We start from the raw sequence: 9,924 nt of genomic DNA, 5'->3' as shown, positions 1-9,924 counted from the left end.
CCCCGGGCAGCACAGGCCAAGGCCGGGGGGTTTCCGCGGGGAGGTTCGATCCCCCGGGTCTCAGCAGCCAGGACGTGACTCCCAACGCGCCCCCCGCGATGCCGACCCCTCGCTCGGGGCGCGCGGGTGACCCGGGCCAGGGCTTCCCCACACACCTGCTGAAAGCCGGGAATGTTTGTCCCTGAGGAATCCTAATGCTGGAACTCAGAAATGTTCACAGTAGCATTTTAATTATATTTTAGTTATTAAAAAAATGCTTTAAAAAAAAACCAACCCCAAACCTCCAAAACTTCACTTTTTTCAGAGTAACAGGGACAGCTCAAACAGAAGGAAACAAAAACTTTACACACCTTAAAGAAACAGAGGCTTTGGTTGCCGTGGATTTGGGGGTTTTCTGTTTCTTAAGTCAAGGCTGAGACATTTCTAAGCCAACACGACGTTCTTTGAAAGCGTACGCAGCTAGAAGTTACAACCCCCAAGCAGTAGCCTGGTGCTAGAACACAATCTGAGCGGGACTCAAAGCCCAAGAACCAACAAAATACAGACAGTTATCAGGCATCTGTTAATCATTCAAAGATCCCTCTGTAGAATTTTTTCAAGCTGCGTTTTGTGACATTTCTGTAGTTTCCAGTCTCCTACATTCCTACGAATACTCGTCCAAAAAGACTGCCAGGCCTCGTATCTAGAGAGCTAAAAGGGTCACTGTCAAACTGAGGTTGTTCAACACGATTTGGCAACCAAAGGCCCATCCTGGGCACCCTGCGGCCGCTCTGCAGCCCGAGGAGAGATGGGATGGGATGGGATGGGCCAAGGCACTGCTCAAACCACTGCCACAGAGCTCGTGCCCAGAAACCCCTGTGGGCTCACAGAAATTAGAGCATACTGCTAGGACACGTAGCAAATACGAAGCTGATACCAAGTCTGACATCACCACACCGAAGCATTTTAAAATACCCAGAGAGAGCTGAATCAATTAGAATACTTCCTTCACAAACCTTGTTCTTACTGGCATCTCTGGGCTTGAGATCAGCCCATAAAACAAAAGAGGGAAAATCTCCTCAAACGTCAAGTCTTAATGTAGTCTGTACACCGCTGGCACGCACAAAGCAGGACTCATTTTTCCCGTTTCAGGTGGTTTCAAAGGTGAAGCGTACCCTTACAATCAGCCCCACGGTGCCCCCCGAGGGCAGCACAGCCATCCTCCCCGAGGTGGGGGTGCGTGACACCGCACAGAGCAGGAAGGCAGAAACGCACAGCGAGTTACACAGGCACCCTGCTCCCTCCTTCCCCCGGGCAGAGTTTACTGCAGATGCCACTGAGAGCACTGACACTCGGATATATCAGCCCTGACTAAAATACCCAGGTTAGACACGCAGGAATTAATATTTATACGTCCTAAGTGGGACCACGCTCCCAACAGCAGCACAACAAGCTCATACATGCAGGCTCCGTGTCAACACGGTGCCTTGCAGAGGCACCCACGGCTCAGAGGAAGTCAGAGAGACGCTTTGATGTGGCTGCCACAAGAAGTGACTAGCACATCTCCTCAGCAGAGCCAATTAGACCGACGAGGGGCCTTTTTAATTTAGTAACGCTGCTTTCAGTTCACCTGAACAACTGTACATACGCAGCCCTGAACGTTCGGGGCCAGGGTTCAGTGAGCAGAAGTAGGGCTGGCTGACAAATAATTTCCTGTGAATTATACAGGTGTCTGAAGCAAGACAGGATGTTCAGCTCAGCGCCACTGTGAAGCTTCTCAATTTCCCTCATCATCTCCGAGCTCGGCAACCAGCACCACAGGTATTCACCCAGAAACTGGAGAAAAGGATACACTCACCTGCTTTCGTTATCCAGAAACACAGAACTGCTGCTTTTCCCGAGGGCTTCGCTAATGGGAGAGAGGCAGAAGGGGGAAGAGAAGGCATCAGAATCCGAGTCAAAAGTACTGTCCCTGCTCACGTCATCGGCAGACAGCTCCAAGGAGCCCTCGTCCTCCCCCGGCTCTGGCCTGCAGTCCGGGCCTTCCTCCGGCCCCTCCACGGCCAGCTCCGACCTGCTGTGCTCCTCCTGAGAGCTGACTGTCGACAGGATTCCTGAGTCGCTGCGGGCAGGCTGGGGGGAGCCGCGGGCCCCCTCTGCCACGGGGCAGCACTGGGAGAGCCTCTCCCCGTCCGAAGAGGGGGAGCTGACGGCAGCCACATCTCTCCCAAGCTGTGACACAGTCAGGACGTCTTCTCCTTGCAGGAGCCCTGCCCCTCCCTGCTCGGTGGGGGAAGCCTGACGGCCGGTGCCGAAGCCCTGAGCGTGGCGGCCGCGTTTGCGGGGAGCTTTGCGGACGGGGGAGCTCTCGGGGGTGACGTAGCGCAGGGCTTCCTCGTCCTGCCTCTGAATGCGGGAGTTTGGCACCCAGGCAAGGATAAGTGTGGTTCCGAGGAGCTCGTCCTTCTCCATGTACAAGCACAAATAGCCTTGGAGAGAGCAGAGGCGCCATCGGTTAGACACAGCTTTATTCTTAGGAAACTGCAAAAGCCTGAAATCTGGCCGTCCCCATCTCCCCCCCACTTCACCACCATTACACATGGGCAAAACAAACCCTTTTATTTACCAGGACAGGATTCTACCAGATGAATTGTGCTCAGCATTAGTCAGTATTTACAAATAGTTTCAAGTCTGCACATGGCGTTTGAACAGCCTAAATTCCCTCTGGCCTAAGCGGACGCAGAAATGACATGCAAATACTTCAACTTCCTGGATGGATTACTAATCAAGAGTAAATTCTGAAATATGTTGCCACATGAAAAACTTCTACTGTTTGTTAGTTAAACAACTTCAAGTGCCAGCTAAACATTTCTTTCTCAAGAATATTTACCTTGCTGTAGCTAAAGCGCTACAACTTTCATGGAAAGCCAATAGGAAGAGAGTCACACACAGAAGGAGGGAAGCGTGGGTCAATGTTCACAGAATAATTAGTTTTGTGAAGCTAAGCCAGTAGCCACGGCTCTCTTTGATGAGAACATGAAAGAGCACAATACCAGATGAGAATAAAGGCACAGGGCAGTATTTATCTTCATTTACTCTAGTGCACGCAGCCACAAGCAGGTTTTCTTTTTTTCCTTTACCAATGGTAGTTGAGGCCACTCTAGCAATGCCAGTTACAGGATGATACTTGGCTTTCCTGAACAATACGTGTATTTGAAAGAGCAGCAGAAGCTACTGTCCTCAAATGTCAACTGTCCACCTTCTGGCAATACAAAAGGACTTACTAGAACAGGCAAATCCATGCTAGACCAGAGGAGAAAGGAGAAATATCATCCATTTTCCTACTGAAAGAAGAGCTGATGGATCAGCTTGTAGGTGGCTTTCCCTAGTCTTGCGTAAGAACTGCCTTGCCCTGTCCCCCACTGGCACCTCTTCCTTCTTTAGAGCCCAAGATGTTGAATTTGATACAAACACACACCCCAGGAAAGAGAAAAAGAGTGAGCGAGCAGTGTCTGCAACGGCCTATCACCTGGATGATGCTCCCCGATGCCTTGTAGCAGCTCAGGTGGGTGGACACAGACATTGTTCTTAGAGTAGATAATCTCCCCATCAAGTACAGAAGATGAACTGCTGCCACCACCAGGATTCAAGGTCAGGAGGTCGGAAGCTTTTGAAGAGGCACGTCGGAGGAGTCGCCCCAGAGACATCGCCAAGGAAATGTTTCCATTATCTGTCAGCTTTAATCAGGAGCCAAATTCAGGAGATCTGCCAAGAAGGTGGAAAGAATAGTGTTAGAACAAACGTAACGACAGCACAGCACGTGTCTACCGCCCTCTGAGAAGGAAGAGATCTCCCATCAGCTGCCACATCAGCCCTGCGACTCAGGCAAGGGCCTTCAAACGCTCTGGATCTGTAACATCACCTCTACGTCTTAAAGATGCTGAAGTACAGAATTCCAGGATGTTTTTCTCTGCAACAAAGAAATATAAAGGCAGCAAAACTCTACATTTTAATAGTTACTGTGGGGAGGAAACACAAGAGTAATGCTTGTCACTGAAAACTGCCCATTAGGGGACCAGCCCAGGGATGCAGAGCTGCCCAGCATGTCGCTGCCCTGGGGATGTCAGGGAGTCAGAGCAGACCCTGGAGGACTCCTTCAGCCCAGAAAAACTGCTGAGACCGCATTAAACCAGGGGCTGCTGCTTCACCTAGAGTAACCACCGACCTCCAAAGAACCACACTGATCAAACCAAGCTCGTCTTGTGTTTATCAATTATCGATGCAATCCTGCTGGGCACCTGAGGTTTTGTTTTGGGCTGGGTTTTGAGCAGTGATGGTTAAATGAAGCCTTTTCAGGGAAGAGTGGCAAGAGACCCCTGTTCAACAGAGCGGGCAGACTCTGGTAGCGGCACAGCAACTCAGGGCAGCCACGTCACCTCTCAACAGGCAACTCCAGCTAACGGCGGAGGGAGACCCCGACTCAGCACCGAGTAAGCTCTCGACTCCCATGAGACGAGCTCCTCCTCGGGGCTGCTGATGGGGAGCTCCACGGTGAACCCAGGGGGGTCGCCCAAGCTACAGACTCTTCAGCAGAGGGCTCAGGAAGACTCGATGCGTTGAAACAGCAGGTGGGTCTCGCACAAAGCAAGCCCACGGCCAGCCCAGCGCAGCTCCGGGGCAGAGCGGGCTCCACCCGCTGCTGTCCCTGCTGGGAAGCTGAGCCCGAGGCACGGCAACTTCTGTTCTGCCAGAAGCACGTGAGGAGAGGAAACCTCGACGGTTGTTCCCTTGCGTTTACACGGCCTCGCTCGCAAGGAGGCCAGCCCAACCGAGCACACACCACACACCGCCACGGTGTGGGTCCGGGGCAGCCCGGGGGGGGGTCAGCTCGGTGTGTCCCCCGGGGCAAGTCCCACTCCCCGGCCTGTGAGCAACAACAGGGCAGCCAGAAACGGGACGAGCAGACGGGCCCTGACTTGTACTATCAGGGGCACTGCATGCAGGAAACCTTCAGGGGCCCAGAGCAAGTGTCATCAAACACCGAACAGCTCCGATTTCTGCAAACACGGCTCGAACGGCGTGAGAAGCAGAAAGGACAAACACAAACCAGCGTTCCTCAAAGAGCAGGGCGAACCTGCAGGGAAGGAAAACAGCTGTCCCGATTCTGACAGATTTCTACATACAGAAGATTGCAAATGAGAGTGCCAAGCAGTTGACAGAGCTTTCATTAAAGGACAAACTATTGGTTTAACCGGCAATCTCCGCATTTGTCAGCTTGAATCACAGCACAAGCAGTTTCTGTATTTCAGTCTTGGCTGGAACCTGTCGGAGAAGCCTCAACCCTGCTATGCACTGTGCCCAGCAAGCGTTTAGGGTAAGACAATTACTTTGCAAGTCCTTCACACTCCTGTCTCCTCCTAGCACCAAACACAGCAGGTATCTTCGTGTCTCAGCCCCCAAAACCAAACCCCAGCGGAACCATATGCTCATTCCGGTCCAGACTGCCAAAAAACACAGTACTGTTTCTGGCCTAGGTTATATCTTAAAGTCATTTGCCTCAACCACATTTAAAAAGCAAGTGACCTTTCCTCTCCTTGCACCCTGCAAGAATACAGGCAGTAACCTCTGCTGCGACTCCTCCTTCCCACCACCAAGTTACAACACGCCGTTTCAACACAGCGTCGAGGGAGTCCGAAGCAGCGACGTGGAGCAACCTGTGTAGCATCAGAGGCCTGGAGCCCCCAGCGCGTCGGAAGAGGGTCATCTGTCACCACCCCGTGCTGCAGGCAGCACAGCCCGCCCAGCGCTGCCATCGAGACTGAGGCCAGCCTGGACACCCAGACCTTCAGCTAGGTCGGCTATTCGTTCCATCAGAACTCCAGAAGAGCAAAATCTGCACAGGCAAAGGGGGAAGGTGGTGTCAGGGGACTGCGGCTGTTGACCAGGGAATGCCTCCTGAGTCCACCAGCGAGCATTTCCTACCACGGGCAGCAGATGGAGCCGCACGTACGGGACGGGAGGTTGTGCGGCGTCCTGCTGCAGCTCCCCGCGGCTCTCCGGAGCGCAGGCAGAGGTGCGCGACTCCTCTGCCAACACAGGCAACATTTAATTAGCTTTTACCTAACAGAGAAAGAACAAAGCAACAGGTAAAAGATCAAAAGCTGCTGCCTGGAAAGAGGGAGGAATTTGAAGGGAAATTACGGCTTTGATCCTCCGGAACACCTGTCGCTTCAGCACGGGCAGGTGGACGGCGCTGCAGGTCCGCACACGCAGGCTGGGAAAAGGAAACAAAAAACCCCCCAAAAGACAGAAGGTGAAGAATATGGTGTCCCATCAGCACAGAAATTTAGTCTGGTGCATTTGTCTTGCGGAAGAGCTACACATCAGGAACCAGAGACCACTGCAGTGCTGCAAACAAGCAGCCAGACGTACTGGGACTCAAATGATCCTTCCGCTGTCACCACAGGCCAGGGAATTCTGTGTCGCTTTGGGTGCAGCCTTAAAGAAAATCAGATGCAAGTCACTGGACAGTTTCAGGGAGAGTGACAAGAGTGCTCTGGGGCACGGGAAGAGATTTAAGGGAAGATTAAAGAAAGGGAGATGTATCAAAAGTCTTCACACACCAGAACTGGCACTGCCAAAAAAAGGAAGAGCTGTCTCTGGAGGACAGGAGAAGTAGTAAGCCAGTTAAACCATGGCAAGGAATATCTGGTTTAGCCATTCTGGTAGCAGGGACAAGGGTGTCCCAGAACAGGGCAACCGGAGGAGGCCATTTCCATTGCTGGGGGGTTTCAAAGACAGGCCCCCAGCTCGGACCGGATGGTGGGCTGGACCTCTGAAGTTCATCTAGTCCACTTGTACAACCCCAAAAGCCTCTGAAACACAGCATGTCAATGTGCCTCTCCTTCCTAAAAGGCAGTTCATGCAACACAGACCAGATCTGTGGGTTTGCTCTGCTCTCAGCCCTCCTCTGGGCAGGACAAGGGCTGCACGCACAGTCCATGGCGCCGGGGTCATGAGGAGAGGCAGGTATTGCTGCTGCCTCTTGTGGGAGCTTGGGAAGGCAGGCAGGAACTGTCCTACAGCTAAGTCACCATTAAATCAGCACAATTCAAAAAAAACCCCTATTTTTCATATTAATTTTTTATTTATCCCTTGATCTGAAGGGATTATTTTCAATGTGGCAGAGACAACCCAGCTCTCCAGAAGCTGAAGCACTGAATTAGCTGATAAGCTCTTGCTGAGTGCCAATATTTATTAAGCACACATACATTTTCTTCTCCCACACATCAACTGTCACCACTAAAAATCTCTGCTACAGCTACCGAGTCTGTTCGCACAGCCCCTGGCTGCTCTCCCAGTCAGTGCCAGCACTTCTCAGCTACACGCGATCTCAGCAACGTGCTGAGGAGCCAACTCCTGAAATCACCCCAGGAGCCTCTTCACAAGAGCCTGACCAGTTCCAGCCAGCAGCATCTGAAATAGCACCGGCTGCTCGCCTGCCTCGGAGCTGCCCTTCCCCTTCTCACAAACCCATCAACAACAAAATCCTGTTTGGCTTGGCAGATCGCGCCCTCACCTTGGCAGACGCTGCTGGACCAAATGTTGCTGCCTCCGGTTGCGCAGGGTTCCCGCGGCCTGGCGCAGGAGGGCAACGCGGGGCTCCCGCCCGGGCTGTTGCAGCTCCAGCCCCTCGCTGCCGTCTCCGGAGCAGTTTGTGGGCACACAAGGCAAAAGGCCTCTCTCACGCTTAAGTTTAGCCCATAGAGGCACAGGACAGCCTGCGCGCTGGGGCTGGCTGCAGCTGACAAGTCCCGCTGCTGAGCGCTGTGTGCCTGGCAGCGGGTCCGGAGGCTCCGAGGGCAGATTTGCTGTGCAGGAGTTTAATAGCTTTACAAGGAAAATAAGCTGAACTACAGGGCTCTTGAAGTGAAACGTGAGACCTACAGCGTGTCTGGGCACTGAGGAGAAACACGAGCTGTCAAACATCGGCACCAAATTTAAGCATGAAACGCCTTAAGAGAAAAGCAACAAGCTTTTTCTTCCTTTTTTTTTTTCCTCTTAATAACTCACATTTGATTTTACATATTTAAGGAGTAGAGAGTCACTGCACTGTGGAGGTCTCGAAGACCACAGCAGTCGCTGCCTCCTCCTCCCCTTGGGAAAAGCAAATGTGGGTTTGCAGCTCTGGTAGCTCAAGCACAGGTTAGAGAGAGCTGGAAGGGAGAGCGGCTGGAGCAGAGTGCAGGAACCAGAGTCAGGACTCGCAGCTTCTTTCCGGTCCTCTGACTGGATTTTCTGTGCAACCCTCAGCTAGTCACTCACTTGATCTATACTTCTCTGTGTATACGTGAGAGCCCTTGTAATGACCTTCCCTTTGTATCATAATACCTCTACATTAGGGGGGGAAAAAAAAAAAAAAAAAAAAAAAGCAGCTTTCAAAACTACTAGCTATTAGCTGAAGCTATTTAAGATGACCTAGCCAAATCAAGGAAAAAAGTTTACCATAGGGAGCCATTCTGAAGTCATCCCATTTCATGGGGAGAATTATGTAGGTCACCAAAAAGTCTTTCATTCCTGACCTGCTGGTGCAGCAGTGGCACGCAGAGCACAGAGTAAAGGAAAAGTAACAGCAGTCACCAGCGAAGGCTGAAATCCTGACACTCGCACAACTCCAATTCCAGTCACTTCAGTGGAACAGATTTCGCTCAGATGCATCTCAGCTGAGAAGGTAAAAAAGGGACAGCAGCCTAAATCCTGCGAGTTTGTGACTCAGAGATAAAAAGGGAAATGCAATGCTATCATGGGAGCCTGCCGCCTGCTCCCAGCCACACCTGCTCAGGCATAAAAAAGCAAACAGAAGCTTACCGCCCCTCCAGCACTGAAGTCAAACCACAACACACGCTTTAGCGCTCAGAATTCATTTGTGCCGTATGTCCCTCCGGCCCAAGACTAAACACCATTCCACATGACGGAACCGCAGTAGGTAACACTCCTACGGCTTTTTATGGCCAGTGCCCCGTAGCCGTGGCCTGGTACCGGCCGCAGTACTCCATCCCTAACTATCAGCAGCTGAAAAATCCCAGGAGCTGCCTTCCCAGCTGAATTAACGGACCAATTGCAAAGTCTTTTCTTAACGTGACGGACACCAGAGCACCCGTCTCTGCTGCTGATGCTTTGAAACAGTCTCCTTTCCACCCAGGCGCGGGCAGGACCGTGCCCCTTCTTGCCAGCAGGACAGAGAAAGCGACGCTCTGCCCCGTCCCCGCTCTCCAGCTTTACACCAACCACACAGCGAGACGCAGAGGAGAAACCCGCGTGTTCAGCAACCCCAACGCAGGGGCTGAGCAGCAGCTTCCAGACTTCTCTGCTCTCAGCCAAGTTATCACCAGGACGGGAACGAGCTCCTCTAAGGCTACAAACCCTCAAAAGAAGCTGCAACCCCCAGATCTTTACCCTGAGCTATCCCGGTCTGAACATTTTTACTATTTTTTCTTAAAGGATCTTTCATTTTTTATTACTCCCTGTTCAGAGGGGCAACTACGAACGTAACACCTTCGCAAGACACGCTACCAGTCCGAGAACCGCAAAGACGGGCAGGGCTCAGAGAGGAGGAAGCAGAGTTGTTTTACCGAGTGTCAGCAGCACAGCGAGCAATCTATCAACACGTAATCCCTGCCCCGGAGCGCCTGAAGGCCAAACAGCAAATAATTGCCAGGGATGGCGACCATCCATCTTCCCGTCCCCGCCGGCGGCTGGGCTCGGCAAAGGAAGCGGCAGCTCCTGGGGTACCCCGAGGGCAGGCCCCCTCCCCCAGGGGGCGGAAATCACCAAAAAGCCCCAAGATGTGCGGAGCACTCCGAAGGAGCAGCAGATAAAGTTGAGGAAGTATTTCGCGTTGTGCCAGCCCCCAGCCCGCCGACCGCCCCGGGGGCTCCGCAGGAG

General features: G+C 52.5%; 1 protein-coding gene across 4 annotated transcripts in view; it reads right to left on the bottom strand.

Moving 5' to 3' along the window:
• TBC1D16 (TBC1 domain family member 16) overlaps positions 1-8,697 on the bottom strand; it is a 26,228-nt gene extending 17,531 nt beyond the window's left edge. Inside the window, exons 1-3 of one of the 4 annotated variants that reach the window (XM_026861193.1) lie at positions 8,485-8,697; positions 3,509-3,744; positions 1,838-2,468 (exon numbers count right to left, since the gene is read on the bottom strand). In XM_026861193.1, coding sequence (XP_026716994.1) covers positions 1,838-2,468; positions 3,509-3,686 — 809 coding nt within the window. In that variant the 5' untranslated portion in view covers positions 3,687-3,744; positions 8,485-8,697. Of the gene's footprint in view, positions 1-1,837; positions 2,469-3,508; positions 3,913-4,415; positions 4,494-5,693; positions 5,905-8,484 lie in introns of those variants that run through there. The other 3 variants (XM_026861194.1, XM_026861192.1, XM_026861195.1) reach the window with 3 other exon arrangements.
• Positions 8,698-9,924: the final 1,227 nt, after the last annotated feature.

This window comes from Athene cunicularia (genome assembly GCF_003259725.1).
Source record: "Athene cunicularia isolate RWA chromosome 18 unlocalized genomic scaffold, athCun1 chr18_part1, whole genome shotgun sequence".
Classification (NCBI taxonomy): Eukaryota; Metazoa; Chordata; class Aves; order Strigiformes; family Strigidae; genus Athene; species Athene cunicularia.
The sequence above is the reverse complement of the archived record's forward strand: the minus strand, read 5'-3'. Positions and strand labels throughout refer to the sequence as shown.